Source organism: Nannospalax galili, unplaced genomic scaffold (genome assembly GCF_000622305.1).
Source record: "Nannospalax galili isolate Female #2095 unplaced genomic scaffold, S.galili_v1.0 scaffold19, whole genome shotgun sequence".
Classification (NCBI taxonomy): domain Eukaryota; kingdom Metazoa; phylum Chordata; class Mammalia; order Rodentia; family Spalacidae; genus Nannospalax; species Nannospalax galili.
The window spans coordinates 1,586,063-1,610,246 of record NW_008342110.1 but is presented as its reverse complement, the minus strand read 5'-3'; the positions used below and the strand labels follow the sequence as shown (position 1 = coordinate 1,610,246).

The window sequence follows — 24,184 nt, the reverse complement described above, 5'->3', positions numbered from 1 at the left end:
GAGAGAGAGAGAGAGAGAGAGAGAGAGAGAGAGAGAGAGAGAGGATGTGGGACTTGTTCAAACAACTAACTTGGAAGTAACAGCCTGAGACCATGTAGCCTATCTCCTAGAGATTTTTTTTTTTTCCAATTTTGGTTGTCATAGGCTGTTAACTGCCAGGGGAAAGCCACAGGACCTGAATGAATGATCACAGAACTGAGTGAATAACCAGAGGACCCACATGGCTACATGTGGTCACCGCCAGCCTCGGCCGATCCTGCGTTCTCACAGGTGCCGCTCCTTTGTTCTCACAGGCATTGAGCCTCCTCCTCTGCTCACCCTGGGCTGAGGCTGCTCCTCCTCTGCTCACCCTGGGCTGAGGCTGCTCCTCCTCTGCTCACCCTGGGCTGAGGCAGCTCTTCTGCCCGGTTCCGGACCCCAAGGCTGGTGAGAAGTCAGCGACAGCAGAGCCACATTCAGACAAAGGAGACCAGGTTCAGTGACACAGGTCTGCTTTATTCAGGAAGGCACAAGCTTATATAGTGGTAGTGGTCCAATCACAGCACAGCAAGTAGGATACCTTATTAGCATAACAGTCTTAGCATCCTATTAGCATAACAGACTTAACACCCTATCACAGAATAGTGGGTAGGATGCCTCATTAGCATACTGGGTTTCAGATTACGGAGCATGGATTCCTGGAAACCACGTGACCCTGACTGTTGCAATATCTACGTGTTGCAAATTTGGATTCCAAGGGTGTTAAGGAGTGACAAGTTCTAGGCATCAGTCTCATGATCTGCCAATGGAGCAGATGTCACAAGGCGTTGCCTTGGGCCTGCTGTATGGCTGTCAATAAGACTTTCACCCTACGCTCAAGCCTGTCTCCCACAGCTACACATACAAGTGCAAAAGCACAGGCAGCTCTGCTTTATTCTCATACTCATCAGAGCTACAGCTGAATGTTTGCAGAACAGTGAACAATGATAATGGCTAGAATACAGCAGTTCAGCAAAATAAATGAGCAAGATAACAGTATAGGGCCCAAGATGCTTGGTGCTGTGTGCAGACAGGGTATACATAGTTAACACCTTCACTCTGTTGGGTGGGGACAAAACGCCCAAGTTGCTGCAAAATGAGGGTTAGAAAGTGTCCTTAACCCTGTGCCTACACTTACCATAGTATGTCTTCTTGGGAGATCAAAGTGTCTCCTGAGAAACTAGGGGACTAGGGGAGCACCAGCATTCTGGAGCTAACTCCCCAGCAAGCATTCTTGCATAAACTTTCTCATTAGGTACAAGGCTCTGTAGGCATACATGCTCAAAGTTCAGCTTGGTCCACCAAACATATTTTTAAAGCTATAGAACACTGTTTCACAGTCCCTTCAATAGGCAATGAAATTGCCTCTTGATAGACAGGCATGTTCTGGAAATGAGTTGCTGTTGGAGAAGTAATCATCCACCTGCGAACACATCCATGTCTGCAATAATTTTTGTTACCATACAATAAAGCTACTTCTGACTATAGGAGCTCTAAGGAGGAAGTACAGGGCCTACTCTCAAGAAGCTCAGCGGGTAGAAGTGGGGGGGAGTGGTCATTTCAGTGAATATGCATAGACTATACAGGAGTGCAGAGGTGGAACCCAAAGGACCCACTGATGGAGAGAAGAGGAAATTTGTAGAAAACATTGCTAATAGTAAAGGACATTTGATGAGAAGTGTGGGGCAGGAAGAATAGGAAGTTAGGTAGAAAAGGCTGGGAGGCAACTCTTAGCAGAACAAGACAAGGCCTGGGGTTTTAATAAGTGTTTCATTTGGAACACCTAAATGAGTGTTGAGGTTAGGCCAAGATGTGTGGGGAAGACAACAGCTCGAGGTAGAATCAAGGGTAGTGTTGTGGTTCTTTTGTTGTTTTATTCTCCTTGTGGGAGGGGGTATTATTTGGGGGTTTTGCTTTTGAGACATGGTCTTGTTAAGTAGTCCAGGCTGGCCTTGATCTGGTGATCCTACTTTAGCCTGCTCAATACTAGGATAATAGGTATGTGCTACTATGCTCAGTTAAGGCTGGTTTTTAAGGTATTATTAGCTAGATCTCTAATTTTGAGTTTTTCTTGAAAACACTGGAGAACTACTGGCAGGTAGCAAGGTTTTTTTTTTTTTAAGTCGAATAATTCGTAACTAGAGTTAGGTGTGGCGGCTCACACTTTTTGGAAGTCTGAGGAGAGAGTCTGCCATAAGTTCACAGCTAGCGTTGACCTTGTCACACATACGTATAATTATTGTTGATGCTAGGTCATAATCCTTTTTTTTGTTATTTTTTTTTTAATTTTAGGTTTTTTCTTTTGAGAAAGGTCTATGTAGCCCTGGCTGGCCTGGAACTCACTGTGTAGAGCAGGATAGCCTCCATCTCAGAGCTCCACCTGCCTCTGCCTCCCAAGTGTTGGGATTAAAGGTATATACCACCACACCTGGCAAAGATTTATTTTTAATTATGTGTATGTGTCTGTGTGGGGGTATATGCACATGAGTGCTGGTACCCATGGACAGTGGATCTCCTAGGGCTGGAGTTACAGGCCACTGTAAGCTGATGTGGGACTTAGGTCCTCTGTAAGAGGAAGTTCCCTTAAGTGCTGAGCCATCTCTCCAACCTCAAGAGAAATCTTTACATGCCATTAGCAAGGAGAGAAAGTCATAGATGTAGATGTAAACTGGAGAGAGCTTATAGTGTTCAAGATATGAGGGTTTATGAACTAACTTTTGTATGTTGGGACAGAATCTCACTACATAGTAACCCAGGCTGCCTTGAACTTGCAATCTTCCTGTCTCAGTCTCCTAAGTGCTGAGATTGCAGGTATACATCACTGTGCCTGGCTTCAATAAACCTTTTTATAATTGTGTGTATACCTCCACATGTGATATTTCTGCAAGAAGAGCCACAGTTTTATCAGTTTCTAATGGATCTGAAAGTAAACAACTTAAGAATGCAATGGATCTACATGAAGGACACAGAGTACTGAAAGGATACATGGGGGAGAGGAGCCCCTGAAGGTGGCTGAAGGAGACACAAAAGAATGACTGAGTGCACTCAAAGGGCCCAAGATGCTCAGTGCTGTGTGCAAACAGGGTGTTTATAGTTAACACCTTCACTCTGTTGGATGTGAATGAAGTTGGAGAGTAAATGCCCAAGTTGCTGAAAAAGGACCTACACTTACTGTGCCTTACACTTACTCCTTTGAGAAGGCATAAAGGAAAATATCTTCTAGGAGATGAAGCCATGACAGGTACAGAAAGCGGCAGTATAAAATGTCTTCCAGCCAGACATGACAGTACATTCATAAAATTCTGGCACCCAGGAGGCTGTGGCAGAAGGGTCACTAGTTCAAAGCTAGCCTGGCCTACATGGCAAAGACTTGTCTCATAAAAACCAAACTGCCAGGTGTGATAGGGTACACCTTTAATCTCAGCACTTGAGAGGCAGAGTCAGGCAGATCTCTGTGAGTTCAAGGCCAGCCTGGTCTACACAGTAAGTTCCAGGCCAGCCAGGGGTACACAGTGAGACCCTGTCTCAAAACACCCAAACCAAACCAAAAGCCCAACTGTGTTTCTAGCTCTTAGTCTACCCCCAGCTCTTAGTCACTATGCCATATGCCTATTTTCTGATGGGAAAATGTAGCTTAAGGGTCTCTTGGTCAAATTCAGTTAGGACAGTGGGAAATAAGCAAGATTTGGGTTTTCTGAGTCTAACATGGTATGAAATAGGAGCCATGCAATGTGAAAACTGATGGGTCTTCAAGCAATCTAATCCTTCTTCACTGACAGAAAAATGGAGTCCCCAAAGGAAAAGCATTAGGCTTGATGTCTATGATTACAAATACTTGTTACATTTGGGAAAAACACAATCTTTCCAAATATAATGAGATACTACTACTACTACTACTACTACTACTACTACTACTACTACTAATTACTTTGGGACAGAGTCTTGTTATGGAACCCATCTACAGATCCTCCTGCTCCGCCTCTTGAGTCCTGGGGTAGCAGGTCTGTACCAGCACACCTAGATGCCACTTCCGAACTTGCTGGTACCTAAATGTTTTAGTCAGAATCCCCTTGCACTAAAATAACTTAGACACAGTAATATTTTATTACAGTAACAATTTATTAGCAAAAGAGACGACACCTTTAGATCTCAAACACACATACAAGAACTTACAAATAAGCAATACAAACAATACAAACATATTCTTCCCAACTCCCCTGCCCTCCAACAAGAGATGCCTCATCCTTATCCCAGAAGATGGCTGAGCAATGTTTATGAGGAATAACATCAAGGCACCTACCTTAATTAAGAGAAAAAAACAACCTACTATAAAATATGTCCCTAAAAGCAATCAGCCTTGATAAAGAAAAAGGAGGTATTATCTAAACAGTTTTGGTAAAGACTAAGAATTTAAGTTCATTCACCTGTCTCCCTGACATTGTCTGGATTTGTACAGAGTTACGATGGGAAAGGAAGCCTGTGTGCCTGTGCTCACACTAACTTCTAGGGAACAGAAACCATGGCAGCATCAGGACTCAGACTCCAATTCTGCAACTGATTTCCAATTAGGAAACAGCTATTTGATCCCAAGTTTCTTACTAGGGATGAGGTATGGAGTTGGAGAACCTCCCCAAAGGGAGTTTATTCAAGTTTCAGATTTAAAAAAAAAAAAGCAAAAAAAAACCCCTTTCTGTCATAGGCAGCTTATCACAGGCTTAGAAATACAACATCTCTAATAAAGGCATTTGGTATCCTTAATTATCCAGGCTTCAGACTTCAATACATTCTTACTTTATACCACCAAGTTATAAAGTACAAAGTAACACAAAAAATCTACTAGTATAATCATTATTTTATTTCCTAATTGTATTAAATAGGTTTACTTTAAAATTTGTTACAAAATATTTTGTAAAAAAAAAATAGTTCTTACCTGAATAAAAATTACCTTATTAAAAAATTCCCCTTAACCTACATCTAAATCCTCCATTCCAAAGTTACAATTTTTTTAAAAAAAACTTAACATTTTACTTTTAATACAAACTATTCCAGTTGTATTTTACTTTAAGACAGTCTATAACAAGCCAGCTGGTATACTATTTTGTCTGTTCCATTATAATGTTCATTCTTATATTAGCACCCAAATGTATGATTCATGACTATCTAAAAATCTTTATACACAAAGGGTGGGGGAGGGGGGACAAATGAATCTTCAACACCTAGCTTTATTTTATTTCTTGCAAGGTGTCATCATGTAGCTCAGGCTGGCCTCGATGTCTCATCCTCCTCTCATTCTCCAGAGTGTCACTATTACAGGTATGTGCCACCACACCAAGTTTGAGTCTAGTGATGTTTTAATGCTCGGCTTTAAAAACGTTGCATTTCATCCTTTTGCAACTTTTAAAGCCCAGGTTTAGAATAAAGAAAAGATTCAAGGGAGGAAAACCTAGTACTAAAGAACATAAAAATCAAGCAAATTAAGCCTGTAGATTGGAGCAGGCCACCTTTCTGTGCAGTGTTCCCTGAACAGACCAGGGTGGCACTGCCTTCTGCTTGGGACTCAGTCCAGTCTCAGCTCAAACACTCTCTACAAAATACTTAAGTGCCTACCAGGATCCCTCTGGAAATTAAGAGGCTCGGTTTAAGTTCCCAAGAAATATACTACATATCTTTTTTTTTTTTTTTTTTTTTATTTTTAAGCTGGGGTTTAACCTCTACAAAGTTTTTTTTTTTTTTTTTTTTTTTTACTTTTCAGACTGGGATTAACCCTGACAATGTGTTCTTTAATGTCCAAATACTCAGAGAACACCCCTGCAGAAAACTACTGTTCTTGCTAAAATGTAGTCCATAGCATTAGAATAGTCTAATGAACTCATCCAACATGTCCATGCAGTTTCAAAGTTCACCACTGCCATACTACAAACTTTATAACAAATTTTGACATCACTGGCTATTATTTAAAAGCCAAGTCAGGTGCTGGAGAGATGACTCAGCGGTTAAGAGCATAGGCTGCTCTTGCAGAGGACCTGGGTTGGGTTGCCAGACACGAATGGTGGATCACAACCATCTGTATGGAGTTCCCATGCCTTCTTCTGGTCTCCTCAGGCACCAGGCACATAGGAGGTGTACATACATACATGCAGGCACTCACACATACACATAAAAGCTTAAAAAAAGAGCTAACTCAGATTACCTAAATTATACCTTGTTTTCCTTTGGTCCTACTTAAAATTAAAATCAACTAGATACCTGTCAGTCTTAATATCTTATCAGAGGCACAGACAGCACTACAGCCATTCAGCTCAGAGGGAAAACAGCACTTCTGAGTAGGCTAACCCAGACTCAGGCCACTTACTTTTTTTTTCTGAGACCTGGAGCTTACTATGTAGACCAGAATGGCCTCAAACTCACAGTCTTCTGCCTCTTGTCTCCAGAGCAGTAGGATTAAAGGTGTGCACTACCACACCCAGCTCACCACTTAATTCTTTGGAGCTGTGGTGGACCTGTAACTATTCCCTGCTATAAACAGTCTCTTTAGTTTTGCCCTTAGAGGTGTGCTTCTGAATCCTGACCTTATCGTGGGGTTTATCATGGTCTAGATCCTACTCAGCCAGTTCTCTTCCTCTCTGGTCAGGAAGTTTTGTGAGCTAACTTTTAATTTCTCCAAGCTATTTTCTTTGCTCTACACTCCATCCAGTCTGTAATCCCAGCACTTGTAAGTGGAGGCAGGAGATCAAAAGATCAAGGTCATCCTCAGCTACTTAGCAGCTCTAAGGCTAGCCTGTGCTGCGTGAGACCATATTTAAATTAAATGTATTTCAATTAAATGATGATGTTTAAAAATATTCAGCGTTTTTATATTTGTCAATCAGAAAATGTTTTATACTCCAACGTTCAGAGTAAGCAAGATAACCTTTATGAATAATGTTTAAAATATCAAGAAAGCAAATAAATACATTAGGTTTTGTTTTTGCTGCTGGTGGTGAATTAGGCTTTGGTTCTAGGTTTGATTCCTTTAAATATCAGCAAAAATTTGTAACAATGCACAATTTTATAAAGACATCAACCCAAAGATGAAGGATGAAACAAGTTCTAGTGAAACCTTAAATGTTTTAAAAATGGCTATTACAAGCAGGATCTCATTTGGCTGGGTAGGACAGGTACAAACCAGAACTGAACTCACTAACTGTAGGTATAAAGCTCTAGAACTTTTTTGATCTACATGAATGGAAATGTCAGTAAAGGGAAAATCCTTTCATCCATACTTCTAAGGGATTTTCCAAACACTCACTGGACTAAAATTCTTTTCCTATGATGGGGTTGGATGGATTAAAGTTGTCCTAAACATGTACTCTTTTTTTTTTTTTTTTGGTCTTTTTGAAACAGGGTCTCCCTTTAGCCCCAGCTGGCCTGGAACTCAATATGTAGACCAGGTTGGCCTTGTTTTTTTTTTTTTTTTAAATGTGTGTTTGTGTGTGTGTGTGTGTATGTGTGTGCGCGCGCGCGCGCGCGCGCGCACCTGTAGATGCCTGAGAAGGCCAGAAGAGGGCATTGAATTCCCTGGAGCTGTAGTTACAGGTAGTTTTGAAGTGCCTGAGATGGGTACTGAGAACTTAGTTTGGGTTTTCTGCAAGAGCAGCCTGTGCTTTTAAGCACTGAGCCATCACTCCAGACCCATTAAACATGAACTTATTAGTCTGTAACTGAGTATTAAGACATCTATTATAATAGTCTCAATTCCAACCTGGCTTAGGGAAAGGGCAAGAGGGATTAAAAACAAATGATTAAGATACTGTGATCTTACAATTATTCATAAAGCTGGATGGAAGGGGTAAACATTAGAAAAACAAACAAAAGAACAAATATAAGCAGCAATTAACATTTCTAAAATTCTAGGACTGAGCAGAGGGATGTCAAAATTCAGGATGCTACATTTACTCACAACATAATCATCTAGAAGATAGAAATCCAGATTTTCTACTCAGGAACTTTTTTTGAGATCAAGGAAAGGCATCTCCCAAGTCTTGTGTTTGGAATGAAATGTTCCCCTCAGGCTCAAGTATTTGAACACTTGGGCTCCAGGTAGTGGTGCTGTCTAGGGAGGTCTTGGAATCTTTAGGTGTAGCCTAAAGGAGGAAGTATGTCACTGGTGGTGGGCTTTCAGAGTTTACAGCCTCACCCCACTCAGTTTGCTCTGTTTGGTGTTTACAGTTTAAGAGGTAGCTGAAGAGATGGCTGGAGAGATGGCTCAGCAGTAAGAGCACTGGCTGCTCTTGCAGAGGACTTGGGTTCGGTTCCTAGCACCTATACAGCAGTAACAGCCATCTGTGACTCCAGTTCCAGGAAATGTGATGTCATCTTCCAACCTCCATGGGCACTGCACAACACATTATGTACATGCAGACCAAACACTAATATACAGAAAATAAATATATCAAAAAATGTTTTAAAACAAGATGTGAGTTCTCCACTTCCTGCTTTGGCCACCTCCTGCCATGGCCTTCCTCACCACCATTAACTCTCTCCATGGAACGGCAAGTCAAAACCAACTCTTTCTTCCAGAAGTTGTTTTTAGTCGTGGTATTTTTATCACAGCAACAGAAAAGTAACTGCTGCACCACGTAAACAAAGAGTGTTCTGCCAAGAGCAGAGCAACAGGGGAAGTTTGTGGAGTGTGTGTAAAGGTTTAAAAGCACTCCACCCCAATATGTTCCTTACATAGAGCTTGCTCCTCATATTTGAAATTGTTCTGAATGTAAGAACAGCCTAAAAAAATGATTCTGTACTTTGGCAACCATTATTTTACTTAAAGCCTTGTCTAAACCTTGCTTTAATCTCACAGTCAGTCCCTAGTCCTAATTTTGGATAACCTGTCTTTTTCTTGGTTGCCAAAGTGCTTTCAATGCCATATTCTGCTTTTCCAAAGAAATCTTTCCTCAACTCATAACCTGTGTCCAGCTACCACAAATAACACATCAATGAAACCTGGGTTCTGTAATACTGTTGCATAACAAGTTAAAACCTGCCATTGACATAAGTATTTACCGCATACCAATAGGGTGCACGGCAGTAAGCATCAGCATTGCTCTCACTAACATCCACAGATTAATGACTGATGTCCTTTGGAAGCACTCTACTACCTCTGTAATTTTTTTCAGAAACTATAACTCCTATTTGAGAGACTGTCAGTCCTCAGCAGATCCTTGCTTAAGTGCTATGGGGATGACTGGGGGAACTATTCTTAAGGGAGACTGTCATTTATTCTTTTTTGCAATTTGTCCTTGAAAGTTTGCCACAAGCCCATACACAAAGTAACAAGAAATTGCTGAGTCAGCATTCTGCTTTGTGGAGCCTGTCAGTGATATTCAGAAATACCACTTTAAGACAGATTCCAGGGAGAGATGCCCTGGGATGCGTGAGAGGTAAAATAGCTCAATACGAGATAAACTCTTGGAAACAAATACAGAGTCAAAGAGAAGACAGGGGACTTCCTTTTTTCCCCCCGACTTCGAAGAATTCTCTGCTTACCAACTTATTCTAATAAAAACATCAAATGTTTACAGAAGTTGCTCTGTACAATGTCAGGCTGGCCCTCGGGATGTCAGACTCTTACGAGCCCATGCGCACAGTTCCTGCCTAAGGGATGGCAACATAAGCCAGAGATTTTACTGCTGTCTGGGGAACAATGCTTGGGAAGAGAGAAGCAGCAGTGGGTGGAAGGAAACTTGTCTGTTCGGCCCTTGTGCCCCACAAGCCCCACGAGCAAACCTGCAGCAGAAGAGTGCACTTTCCTGCCTTCTTTCTGCCTTGCTCCATCCAGAGCCATCCAAGGCTCCAGCTCCTGCCACACAAACACCACCTTCACCTCTCTACTTCCTAGAGCAGAGTCCAGGTGTGGTTTCTAAAGCGGAATGATTAAGTTTGGGGGTGGTCAATCCAGCTGACGCTGTACCCCAAGGACACCTCATATCTGCAAGCCACATTTTCTTTTTGATTCTGTCCAACTATAAGCTCTACTGCACTTGAGAATATTAAGAGGCTATTAGCTTCAAAGGAAAAAAATTTCAAGTGTGCACCACTTCCTAGTTTCAAGGTAGAAAATACTGCACACTGAAACTGGCCACACTTCTTCCTTCTATCTACCCTCTCAGTCACCAGAAAGATTCACACCATTGAGCACACACACTCCTTTAAGGTTTTGAGATTCTACTGCAAAATCCACTGCTTCAGACAAACTGTAGAAGAGAAGAGTTTCTTCTTCCTTTTTGAAATATTGTCCTCTGGTCAAGGAATCCCTCACAGAAGGATTACACTGAGCCAACAGAACCTGGATACTGATAGCTTCATAATCTCTGCGAACTTCTTTCAGTGTGTGGATTCCAGCTGTATCTAAAAATTGTATTGCACTGCAGTCAATCACTATAGTATGCAGCTCCAAGGGATCATGGGAAAGTTGCACTGAAACTTCATCCTGAATCCCATTGAAACTCACTGTTTCTGCTTTAAGTTTTCTCTTTGCTGCCTTCTTCTGAGCTGCCTTTACTAAGACTGGGTTTAGAGTTTCTCTGTATAAAGCAGACTTAAAGCATTCTTTGTTTATGTAATAGAGAGGGGCTATGAAGCGGAAAACCTTGATGCCCGGTTTAGTCTGAAGGTTCTTGTAAGCAGACAGGGATTCAAAGATTTCAGATTCTTCTGCCGAACCAAGCAATGAAATCTTTGGCTTCTGAGTTCGGAGGATTACACAAAACATAGAAAAACAAACCCCAATAAGCAGGCCTATTTCAGTGCTTATCAGAGCAGAGGACAGCATGGTAACAAACCAGATAACAGTATCCATTCTGCTTACCCGCCACATCTTGGGCACATCTCTGAATTTAAGAAGGGCACCCCGGAGATTTACAATAGTGATCACACCAAGGACACATTTCTGAAGGGAATAGAATAAAGGAGCTATTACCAGAAGGACCAGCAAAAGAACAAGGGCTGTCACAACAGCTGAAAGCTGCGATTGGCAGCCCGTTGATTCTTTAACTAAAGTCTTTGCAAGAGCTGCACTAGTAGTTATGCAGTGGAAGAAGGAAGGTATGATATTGCAGAAGCCAATGGCATACATTTCCTGGTTTGCTCTGACTGTATAGCCATGTTTCTTGGCAAACATCTCAGAAAGTGATACAGTGATAGCAAAACCAATGATAGAAATAGCTATTGCATCTACAGCCACATTAGGAACTAAGTTCCAGTCTGGTGCTCTGGGTGGCATAAACCCAGTGGGAATATGTCCAGCAACACTGGAATTATAAGTCTCATTTAGTTTTCCAAAATGAGAGGCTAGTGTGGCTGCCACAACGACAATGAGTTCAGTGGGAATTGGTGCCTTCAGACGGGACTTGAAGTGTTCATTGAGTTCTTTGGTTGGCAAAAGGACCAGGAGACACAAAAGGCTGGTGATGAGATCACAGATATTGGACTTACGAATGTTTCTGAAGATATGTATCCAGGTAGTGATAAGTGAGCCCACACCATGACTCCGAGGAAGGCTCAGCCCAAGGAGGTACTTGGCCTGAGATGTGAGGATGGTGAAAGAGGCACCAGTGACAAATCCACTCAGCAAGGCATCTGAGAGGTAGACAGAGACAAAGCCCACTTGAAAGAAGCCCATTGCTACCTGGAAGGGACGATATACAAGTGTTAAACAGAAATGGAAAAGAACTGCTTAATTTCGTATTACCCTGGCAACAAACCATCAGAGCATCAAAAAATGTCAGAGCTAAATTAATGCAATCATACATTAATGTTCTCATGTCACACTCCAAAGTCACACTCATTAGCCCAAGTAAAACAAGGGCATGGCATTTCTACTTCTCATACACTAGTTTTATTCACTGAACACAAAAGCGGGCTGTTGTAGCACACATAATCCAGCACTCAGAAGGAGGAGGCAGAGGCAGGCAGATCTCTGTGAGATCAAGGCCAGCCTGATCGACAGAGTTCCAGGCCAGCTGGGTGTATAGGGAGACCCTGTCTCAAAAAAGTTAAACAGAGTTCATAATTGCTTTCAAAAAGAATATTCTCAAGGTTCCAAAAGAACACATAAAAACTCAAGTGGGCGGGGGGGCCTGGAGTGATTACAAACACTGGATGCTCTTGCAGAGGGCCCCGATTTGGTTCCCAGCACCCATATGGAGGCTAACAATGGTCTGTAACTCCAGTTCCAGGGGATCCAATGCCCTCTTCCGACCTCCCCATGCATTTTACAACACACTTGCAGGCAATACACTCATACACATAAAGTAAAAATAATTTTTTTTAAAATAAAACACCCCCCCCCCAAATTGGGAAAATTCTTCTAATTAAGAAAACATTTTCTCCAAATTAAAAATTATTGCTGTAGCTGAGCATGGTGGCACATACCTTTAGTCTCAGCACTAGGGAGGCAGAGGCAGGTAGATCTCTCTGAGATCAAGGCCAGCCTGGTCTACATAGTGAGTTCTGGGCCAGCTATGGCTACAGGGAGAATCCGTCTCAAAAAAAGATCAAAAAGAAAAATTATTGCTGTAAAAGTGAAAGTGAAGGGCTTTTGTCTGTGTTTTGAAACAAGGTCCTATGTATCTCAGGGTTTCTCTCCCTCTTCAATAATCCAAGATAACTACTATCTTTCGTCGAAGTCTTGCTGAGGCAGTCACTCTAAAGGAAGGCAGATGTCAATCAGTTGGACAACTACACTCCCTGCTCTATCCCCACTCCACTACTCATGCTGACTTGCCAATAATCAGCCACACATAGCTTTAAAATTAAGTAGTTGTACTAGTCAGTCTGAGGACTGGTCTAAGTTTTTTGTTTTTTTTTTTGTCTTTTTGAAGCAGGGTCTCCCTGTAGCCCTAGGTGTCCTGGAACTCACTATGTAGACCAGGCTGGCCTTGAACTCACAGAGATCCACCTGCCTCTGCCTCCCAAGAGCTGGGACTATAGGCGTGTGCCACCACGCCTGGCGTTTTTTTTTTTTTAATGTATTTTATTATTTTTATTTTATGTGTATAAGTGTATTGCCTGCACGTATGTGAATGCACCCATGTCGTGCAATGCCACGGAGGTCAGAAGAGGGCTTCAGATTCCCCCAAACTGGAGTTAAGGACAGTTCGTAGCCACCATGTCGGTGCTGGGAATCAAACCCAGGTCCTCTGCAAGAGCAGTCAGTGCTCTTAACCGCTCAGCCATCTCTCCAGGCCCTGGTCTAGATTTTTTACAATCAAATAATTAAAATCTGGCTGTCTAAATTCACTGGTTAAGAGGCAGCCTAGAGGGGTTGAAGAGATGGCTCAGTGGTTAAGAGCACTGGCTGCTCTTGCAGAAGACCCAGGTTTGAATCCCAGTACCCATGTGGTGGTTATCTGATGCCCTCTTCTGTCCTCTGTGGGCAATGCATGACACGGGCATGGGTGTACTTTCATACATGCAGGCAAGACACTCATACACATTAAAAAAAAAAAAAAGGCTGGGTGTGGTGGCACACGCCTTTAATCCCAGCACTTGGGAGGCAGAGGCAGGCAGATCTCTGTGAGTTCAAGGCCAGCCTGGTCTACATAGTGAGTTCCAGGACAGCTGGGGCTACAGGGAGACCCTGTCTCAAAAAGACCAAAAAAAAAAGAGGCAGCCTAGGAATAGGCAAGAAAACTTAGACTTATCTTACCAGGGGAACCTACGGTTTAAATTTTGGCTCTCCTGAGCACCAGTAAGCGATAGCTTTATTACAAGCCCCTAAGAATTATTTATGGACCTGAGATTTCATGTATAATGATTAGTTGCCTAGGCTTCTTACCTGATAAACTCCTGCCATGAAGGTCACAGTGCTGCCAATTTTAATTGCATAGCAACTTTTGTCACAAGTGCTGTCTAATGTGTAGTTTACTAATATGCTTCCATTTACAACCATTCCTGAAGAAGGCAAAATATATGCAGCTTTGTGTAGTTCTCGGTCAACTACCTCACCAATCATAAGGCACAGTATTCCAAAAATACCCACAGAGATGTGACGGGAGGTACCAAACAGGAAATAAATGATGCTGGCAAAAAAAGAAGTGTACAGACCATAGATGGGTTCTTGGCCAGCCAGCAGTGAGTAAGCAATGGACTGGGGTACCAGTAATATACCTACAATCAGACCAGACATCACATCTCCCAAAATGTTTTTCTTTAGATCATATTTTGGGAGCCATTGCAAAACAGGAAGGAAATCAAAAATCATATTTTTGGCTTTGGCTGGACTACACTGGCAACTCTTCTCCAACTTTCTGATGATAAACTGCTTGATGTTAGTATTTGGCTTCTCTTGAGGTTCCATATGGATCCTATGATAAGGTCTGCACTGATCATTGGTCTCAAATTGCTTGAAGTCAGTGCTTGATTCTTTCTGAGCTTCCAGAGGGACCTCATATGGAAGACTGTCATTTCCTTCAGATGAATCCCTGGGTGAAAGGTCATGTTGCTCTTTACTTTCTGATGACATGTCTGGAGACAGATGGTTTATTTCCTATCCCAGAAAAAAATATATACGTTAATTTAAAAAGCAATTCTTAGCACTCACATATATTAACCATATTATTTGTCATCCATGAGTGTTGAAGAGGAATTCTATTTGTGAGTAGGGATCTTTTTGAGACAGAGTCTCTTTATAGCACTGGCTGACCTGGAACTTGTTATGTAGACCAGGCTAGCCTAAAAATCACAGAGATCTGCCTGCCTCTGCCTCCCTAGTGCTAGGATTAGGAGCATGCACCACCACCCAGCCTGGGGATAGGTATTTCATCTACTTTTTCTGAATTGCACCTCATTTCTCTTGGTTGAGGGAGGGGGCTGGGAGAAAGGTCAGAAGTAGACCATAAACAGCAAAGTCAAAGCAAACTATTGTTGGTACAGGACTTCTCATGAGTATAAACCTTGGCTGGACAGATGGCTTGATGGTTAAGAACACTTGCTGTTCAATTCCCAACACCCACATTAGACAGCTTACAACTTCCTGTGACTGAGCTTCAGGGAATTCAATGCCCTCTTCTGGCCTCTGTGAGTACCTGCACATTCAGACATACATATATGAACATAAATTTTAAAAAGAATAATAAATCTAAAAACTATTAAAATAAAAGTTTTAAAATATATTTTAAAATTTAAATTTAAATTTTAAAAAAGAGTATAAATCACAAATCACTGGCAGATACAGGACTTCTCAAGAGTACAAACCACTAAGGATTCTTCTCTGTATCTGCCTGGCTGCCCTGAAGATTTTCTTAGAAAAAATATCAGGGAAGTCTGTCTCCTTTCCCTATGTTACCAATGGTCTTCACAGGCTGAACAATGTCCTGAACTTCCATTGAAAGCTATCCAGGTGACTTTATAATGCTAGTCCTTAAACTAGAGATTCAATGCCAAAGAACCTACCCTGGGGAATCACAAGAAAACAGAAGAAGTAACAACAACCCTACCCCACCCCCAAATGTTTGCAAAAACAAAAAGTAGTAAAAGAGCCAAACTCAGAAGTACTTCAAGATTATTTCTTCTGCATAAGCTATGTGCTTGGCTTAGAATGGCCAGTCAACTCTCTTTCAAGATCTTAATCACTCTGCAAAATCCATTTGAAATGCTACCATTATTACATAGCACCAATCAATCTCCTATAGCCCAAATGGACCATTATACCCTCTGTGTCCAGGGGTATTTTGTACTCGGACCACAGTACTAACCACACTGCATGTTCAAGCAGAAGTTTCTGCAGCTCCCACAGAAAAGGACATGACATTTTGTTCCTTGGTATGATCATCACCAAGCGTAACACAGGCTTACAAAAATGTTCCAATGAATGAAGAACAAAGAAACAAGTTGTAACTTTGGCCAGATAGACACAAAAACAATGGAGGACTCAGGAAATTCTGAATTGGCAGAAAAAACATATCCTTGTCAGGTTCTATAAACCTAACATTACCAAGGTGTTACAATCTGAAATCTCATGTCCTATTTGAATAGGACACAGATACATAACAGTTACTCATGTTTATTTTATTTTAGCTGAACAAGAGTAAAGTAGTGATTTTGATGGTATTATGAAGTAGAGAATGTGAAAGAATCAATTTAGATGATTACTGACCCTGAGCAAATAAATCAGTCAGATCAGTGGACTGCTCTGTCTTTACTTCCTGCTTTCTTCAGTTAGCTTCTGTGCATTTCTATCTGGTCAAGAGTCTTTTCCAATCCTAAGATAAGAAAAATAAACATTAAAAATAGTAATAGTAAGGGGCTACAGAGATGGCTCAGCAGTTAAGAGCATTGTGTGTTCTTGCAGGACCCAGGTTCAGCTCCCAGCACCCACATGGCAGCTAACAACTGTCTGTAACTCCAGTTCCAGGGGATCTAATGCCCTCTTCTGGCCTCAGCAGGCATTATATGTATGGGTACTTTTACATACATGCACTCAAAACACTCATACACATAAAAAAAAAAATTTTTTTTTTAGAAAATAGGAATAATAACACAAGATTAAATTTTTACCTCTATGGCTCCTATGTAAAAAGGAAAATAAAAATAAATACTAGAAATGTATAACAGAGATGCAAACTAAGAAAGAATTAAATAGAAATGTTTAAAAAAAATGAGAAAAACATAATGGAAGTGAAGAATTCCTTTGATGGGCTCACCAGCAAATTTGAAAAAGTTAGAGAATCAATTAAACTCAAAAACAATGTAATAGAAATTACCTAAACTCAGCTGGCTGTGGTTGTGCACACAGTTAATCCCACCACTCAGGAGGCAGAGGCAGGTGGATCTCTGTGAGACGAGGCTATCAGGTCTCCATAGTGTGTTTCAGGCCAGCTCAGGCTACAGGGAGACCCTATCTCAAAAAGACAAAAAAAATAAATAGAGAAAATACATAGCAATCATGTCAACAACAACTCTATCAACAAACGCATTAAACACCATGGTTTAAACACCCTTGTATTAGTTTTCTGTTGTTGTGATAAAAATACCATGACAAAAAGAAACTTTAGGAAGAAAGGGTTTATTTTGGCTTATGGGTCCACAAAGGCAGTAGGAGCAGGAAGCTGGCTGCTTACATCTCTGCACACAGGAACAAAGAGAGCCAGTGGGAAGTGGGGTAAGAATATAAAGCCTCAAAGCCCACCCCTGTGATGCACTTCCTGTAGCAGGGCTATACCTCCTCAACATTCTATAACCTCCCCAAACAGTGGCACCACTGCCACCAAGTGTTCAAATACATGAGTCTTTGGGAAACATTTCTCATCTAAACCACATTCCACACCTGACTGCCAAAGGCTCATGGTCCTATCATGATGCAAAAAACCAACTTCAAAAGTCCCCATAGTCTTTAACAGTCTCAACACTGTTCAAAAGTCCAAAGTCTCTTCTGAGACTTAAGGCAATGTCTTAACTGTGACCCCTTGTAAAATAAAAGACAAATTACATACTTCCAACATACAATGGCACAGTATATTCCCAATCCAAGAGGGAGGAATGGGGCACAGTGATGAAATACAGGACCAAAACAAGACCAAAACCCAGCAGGATAAACACCAAATCCTGTAGCTCCATGTCTAGTACCTAGGGCTTCAGTTTCAAAGGGGTAAGATGGCTTTGTTGTCTGTATCACAAAGCTCCCTGTAGGGCTGCTTCCACTCCCTGTATACAGCTCTCCTTGGCAGATGTCTCACAGATCTCCAACATCTTGGAGTCTCCACTGCAATCTAGGTTTTATCTTCACAGCTTCATGCAGTGGTTTCACAGGGACTCTTTGCAGGGCCTCTCCTTTCACACACTGCCTGGCCTCAGTGGCTCTCTGAAACTGAGAAGGAAGAATCCACAATCCTCTCATTCTTGTATCTTTTATGCTTCTAAAGCTAAAAACACATGGAGAACACTGACAAATTCAGCTGCCAGCTTGGGATGGACCCTCACCCCCTTGGATGGCATCTGAAGCAGCTTTTGTATGCTGCTGATTTTTAGGAACAAGGAAACTCCTGAGGCCTTCTCCTTTCACCAGGTAGAAACTTAGCTGGGTGGGGTCTTGCCCTGAGGGCACCTTTCCCACTGTTCCAGTGCAGAGCAAGGGGCCTCTCCTTAAGCACTAATATCTTCACAATTACAGCCTCTTTTCCAGCACATGCCTTGGGAAGAACACTAAATGTCCCAGGGTACTTTTCTTCTATAGGCTGAACATTTTGTATTTCTTTCTGTGTCATTTGTTTTACCGTAGACCTGTATAAGAGTAATTGGTAATAACCAGCCACAGACTCAATGTTATGTTGTTTTGATATTTCTTCTGCAAAAGAAATTAGTCTATTACTTTTTAGTTGAGCCTCACAAAAATTTTCAGGACATTGCTAGATTTTTTTGTCAAAATATCACATGATGGCTTCCAGCCCAGTTGCTAATAAAGTCTTTGCTTCCCTCTGAAACTTCATGAGCAGGTACTTTACCAGGCTCCAACCAGAATGCTCTGTTAGTCTCTGCTTACAGTGTTCAACAGTTTTTAAAAATCCAGACTTCTAAAGTCTTGCACATTCCTCCAAAAATTAACATGGTCAAGTTCCTTACAATAATAACCCCACTCTCAGCACCAACTTCTGTATTAGTTATTTTTCTGTTGCTGTGATAAAAGACTATGACCAAAAGAAACTTAAGAAAGGGTTTATTTTCTTATAGTTCCAGAGTGTTAAGAGTCCATCACAGTGGGGCAGGCATGGCAGCAGACTAGAGGAGGAAGCTGGCTCATTACATGATACCCACACATAGAAGCAGAGAGAGAAAGAGAGAGGGGGGGGGAAGTGGGGTGAAGACAGGCTCAGGTATTTGAATACATGCACTCTAGTTGGTAGCACTGTTTGGGGAGGTTAGGAGGTGCAGCCTTACTGGAGAAAGTATGTCACTGGGGTTGGGCTTTGAGGGTTTATATCCTCACCCCATTTTCTGCTAGGTGGCTCCTGTTGCCATGCCATACACTCCCTTCCATGATGAACTCTATCCCTCTGAAGAGCCAAATAAACTATTCTTTAAGATATTTATTTATTTATTTATTTATTTATTTAATTTATTTATTTGGTCTTTTTGAGACAGGGTCTCCCTGTAGCCCCAGCTGTCCTGGAACTCACTATGTAGACCAGGCTGGCCTTGAACTCACAGAGCTCCACCTGCCTCTGCCTCCCAAATACTGGGATTAAAGGCGTGTGCCACCATGCCCAGCTTCTTTTAGTATTTTATCACAGCAACAGAAAAGTAACTACTAGACCCTGTCAAAAAATTTAAAAAGAAAATGAGTCTGGCATAGACACTTATTTAGGAGGAAACAAGCCATCTACCAAAATAAAGTACTCCCTCTTAAATGGAAAAATCTAAATTAGGCTGCAATAGATGTAGACTATGTAGCTTGGAAATAACATTCCAGTACTTATACAGCATACAAACAACAAAACCACAGCTTCTACATAAACCTGTCTTAGTCAAACTTCTCCTGATTGCTTTTTTGCAGCTTCTTAAAATATCTTCAGGGCTTGCAAGATGGTTCAGAGAGTTAAGGCACTTGCCATGTGCAAAGGTAGCAACCTGAGGTCAATCATGTAACTCCAAAGTTGTTAACTGACCTACACATACACACCCACACACACACCCACACACACACACACACTTTTTTTCAATCTCCAAAAAAGTTGAATGAAAACTATGTAGAACACCTATACTATCACAATTCACCTATTTAATAACTTAGTAACTTGACAGTTGTTAATGTTTTGCTACATTTGGAAGCCCCAGACACATAAGCTTCCAACACGTCATTGACCCTACATTTCTTTCTTTTTTTTCAGAGCTGAGGACCAAACCCAGGGAGGGCCTTGCGCTTGCTAGGCAAGAGCTCTACCACTGAGCTATATCCCCAACCCTTACCCTACATTTCTTAACCATGGTATGATCTGCCTCTTCAAAAAGAAAATCTTTTAGCAACATGGGCCAACAATTTGGATATACTTTTCAAACTTCTCAATGGCTCCTACCTCCTACTTAACAAAAACACTAGAATAGACTTTTCTCTAAGAGTAAGCCTATCAACTGCCTCTGTCTTGCTTCACCCCATGTTCTAATCAGTAGTCCATGAAAGCAGCCTTTGTTGTTGTTGCAGGCTTCGGACCCACATTCCTTTTTCTGATTATCTCCATCTATTTCCTTGGGGGGAGGTACTTGGGTTGAACCCAGAGCCTCATATATACTAAACATAAGCTTTAACAATGAATCACACTCTCAGCCCCTTCACCTATCTTGATCCTTTTGCTAATCCTACAAGGCCTGTTTCAAATGCCACGAGATCAGGGCAATTTATACTTTCTAGGCTATACTTACCAAGACATTACACATAATTACTCAGCACTCAAGTTAACACACCTCTCAAACTACAGCACATTTGTAGGCAGACAGAAAAAACACTCTTGTTTCTATATAACCCAGCACCTAACCTAACGTCTCATATTTGGTATGTCTGGCTACGTTGTATTTACTGAAATAAACAATATTTATGTTTATTTAATTAAAGCAAGTTTTAAGTGAATATACTAACAAGTAAGCATACTTATTTTCCAGTTATTAAAACCAATGTTCATGGGCTGGAGAGATGGCTCAGCCATTAAGAGTACTGACTGCTCTTGCAGAGGACCTGGGTTCAATTCCTAGCACTCACATGGTAGCTAACAACCATCCATAACTCAAGTTCCAGGGAACCTGACGCTTTCTTCTGACCTCCGTGGGCACTGCATGACACAGGTACACTTATACACATGCAGGCAATATACTCATACACATAAAATAAAAATAATAAAATATTTTTTAAAAACACAATGCTGGCCAGGTGTGGTGGTGCATGCCTTTAATCCCAGCACTTGGGAGGCAGAGACAGGTGAATCTTTGTGAGTTCTAGGCCAGCCTGGTCTACATAGTGAGTTCCAGGACAGCTGGGGCTACAAGAAGACCCTGTCTCAAAAAAGACAAGAAAACAAAAACAAACAAAAAATTGCTCATTTGCAAAAGAAATATTATAAGGTTGGTATCAATAGTGTATTAGCATATATTTCTCTAACATTAAACTCAATACAAGATAAAATACACTAAGAAAAAACTTGAATGCAAAACCATCAGAGAAGTAGGCAACTCACAGCTTTTAGAGACGTCATACACTTGCTTCCTCAAGAAATGTGCAAACAAAATATGTATTCCTCTTTGTCAGTAGGAGGCAAACCAAAGTTTAGACACTCTCTCAAATGGTAGTACCAGATTCTTAAGTTACAACTTTTCAATTTCCAAGTTTGGCTACCTTCTATAAAACCACATTGCCTCTAAATTTGTTTCCTAAGAACTAGTTCAAAGCATTCATCTACTCAATCTGAGTAGGTTAAAAAATTAATCTACTCAACTCACTGCTGAGTCCTACTGGTAATTTTAATAAGTTATGCTTAAAGTAGGTTTGGTAAAACGCCTAACACTTAAATCACTTTGAGTATCTATGTATGTGTGCCTGTGCTATATGCACATGTGTGCAGATGAGCACCGAGGATGTCCAATGTCATCCTGTATTGTTCTGCCTCTTTTAACTTTACAATAATATGTTGTGTGTGTATGCAGTAGTAGGAGTACGGAGTTCAGAGGACAACTTTGTGGAGTCAAATCTTTCCACCTTTATGTGGGTTCAAGGTAATGAACTCAATTGCCTGGCAAATGCCTTTATCCACTAAGCCATCTCGCTGGCCCTCCATTTTATTGAGATAAGGCCTCTCACTGAACCTGAAGCTTACTGTTTTTGGCTAGGCTGGCCTGCTAGTGAATTCCTGAGATCCCTCTGTCTCCACCCCTCAATGCTGGGGTTACAGGCACCTGTAGTTGGCATGGCCCACTATTACATGGATGCTAGGGATTCGAACTTGGGTCCTCTTGCTTGCAGAGAAGCACACTTACCCTCTAAGCTATCTCCCCAGACCTACTTTTATGGTACATTATATGCATAATGCTGCCTGTGGAGGTCAGAAAAGGCATTGGACCCCCTGGAGTTGGAATTACAGATAGTTATGAGACTACATTTTTTTTTTAGACAGAGTCTCATTATATAGCCCTAGCTGGCCTGGAACTCTCTATGTGGAGTAGGCTGGCCTTGGACTCAGAGATCTGCATGCGTCTAGCTCCAATTCACTTTTAGTGGTCTGTCTTTCCCATGAAGGCAGTGCCTTATGTTGTTCAAGCCAAGTTCCAAATACCTTGCCTAACACTCTATTACAATTATTTGTTGAGTGGATGATGAGCTTTCCAAGAAGGAAAGGGAATTAATTTTTATTATCATGTAACTCACCAATCACCACCCCTTGCCCCAAGACACTATAACCATCCTGCACCAATATACTATAGCACGGTAAGCATCTGCTTGTATTTTGCTCAAAGTATATATCTTTCTTTCTTTTTTTGGTCTTTTTCAGACAAGTAAACCAGGCTGGCCTTTTGAAACTTACCCTAGAATATAATTTGGAGCTCTCCAAAGCCCTGAGTATGTTCATCCTCAGATTGCTCTCTAGGAGGCAGCACCTTACAGCACTATACAATGCTTTCAGTTCAAAGATAAAATGCAGATAGTTAGGCCCCTGTAAGTCAAAGGAAACAGGAGCCTCTTACCCTGGGGTGATGATGAGATAATGAGCTTCCTACCACACTTGGAGAATCTGTGGGTGTGTTTTGGAAATCCATGGATCAGATCTCTATTCAGATCCCAGGTACACTGTTCAAAAGCTTTACAGTACTGGGCAAAAACTACTCAGAATCCATTTCTGATCTGTCAAAAGGAAAGGTTACCAATAAGCTAAAACATGTAAAGTACTCTGGCCAGTACTGTACTTGTGTGACAAAAGTATTTACTCAATAAATAATAACTATTAGTCGCTGTCTCTTGCAAACCTTTAGATTCTAAAACGACCCACCATTTCTTACTGATCCAATTTTCAAAAACTAGAATTTCAGCTATATCCAACACGGTATACCACACTGGTTCTGGATGTCCTATAATAACCATGGGATTGGGGTTAGGAGTAGCACACTTGGAGGCCTCACGTTCAATCTCCAGTACCTCCGCCGTCAAAAGCAGCCACGGGCAAGGAAATAAAAGGTAATAATACTACAACAGTGCCAGAAAGGAGCTCAGGCTCTGAATGAACGCAATCTGTTAAGGGAAAGGCCGCACAGCCTAATACTCTTAACTGGGCAGAGGTTAGGTTCAAGCGCTATCTCTGCAAATGATTTGCTCCGTAATCCTAAACCTGTGTCTTCTCAGGGTCTCTACCTAACCACGGAAAAAATTCCAACTTCAGTGGGTGAGAAGGAAGTACCTGTACTAAGTTTGTACCTACCCATGTGTTTGATTATAAGGGTGAGATAACAAGTGATCCATCTATTCAAAGATGCATCTCCTCCGTCGAGCCCCGACTTACCCGGTCGGTTCTAGCACCCTACGAGGTGCGAGCAGCGCGGGGAGGACCTGCAGGCCCGGATCGGTCCTAGTCCCCGCCGACCGAGGCAGGGAGGCGGGCGCCGTCGCGTTGGTCCTGGTTCCCACTGAGCTACCGGGAGAATCCGCAGGTCAGGCTTTCCCCAGGCCGGGCGGAAGGGACGCCGCGACTCCAGCATCGGCGGTCTGGTCCCACGCTGCCCCCCCCTTTAACCTACAAGTGCGCGTCCCGCCCCTGGCGGCCCCAAAGAGGCGGGTCTTGCCACGCCAGAACGGTGCGGAAGGCGCGCCCTGGAACTACCGCCGAGGCCTGTGGTCACGTGACTCGGCGGTGAGCGGCGTGGCAGCCAGCCAATAACCTGGCCCGAGCTCGAGACGGCACCGCCCTCAGACTCTCATGATTGGCTGTCCTGGACAGTCCGCGCCACGCCGCGGGATCCGTTCAGCGGTTTCTCCTGGCCCGGGGGGCTAGTGTCGGTCTTGTGGCCGGGAATTGGCTGGAACCGCCGCGCTTTTGGGGGGGGTTTGAAACCTGGCGTGCAAAGGGCTCTTGCCCCAGGACTCATTCTCCACTAAAGAGCCCAATAACCAGAAAGCTCCTTTAAAAGTGTAAATATAAAAATAAATATGAAGTTCAACCTC

General features: G+C 42.1%; 1 protein-coding gene across 8 annotated transcripts in view; it reads right to left on the bottom strand.

Annotated features, from left to right (window-relative positions):
- Window positions 1-23,842, bottom strand: part of Slc26a2 (solute carrier family 26 member 2) — a 28,071-nt gene extending 4,229 nt beyond the window's left edge. Inside the window, exons 1-6 of one of the 8 annotated variants that reach the window (XM_029565833.1) lie at window positions 23,526-23,842; window positions 22,717-22,873; window positions 17,623-17,863; window positions 16,154-16,259; window positions 13,835-14,545; window positions 7,492-11,683 (exon numbers count right to left, since the gene is read on the bottom strand). In XM_029565833.1, the coding sequence (XP_029421693.1) occupies window positions 10,163-11,683; window positions 13,835-14,521 (2,208 nt within the window). In that variant the 5' untranslated portion in view covers window positions 14,522-14,545; window positions 16,154-16,259; window positions 17,623-17,863; window positions 22,717-22,873; window positions 23,526-23,842 and the 3' untranslated portion in view covers window positions 7,492-10,162. Of the gene's footprint in view, window positions 1-7,491; window positions 11,684-13,834; window positions 14,546-16,153; window positions 16,260-17,622; window positions 17,864-22,556; window positions 22,686-22,716; window positions 22,874-23,525 lie in introns of those variants that run through there. The other 7 variants (XM_029565836.1, XM_029565834.1, XM_029565837.1 and 4 more) reach the window with 7 other exon arrangements.
- Between the last annotated feature and the right edge of the window lie 342 nt (window positions 23,843-24,184).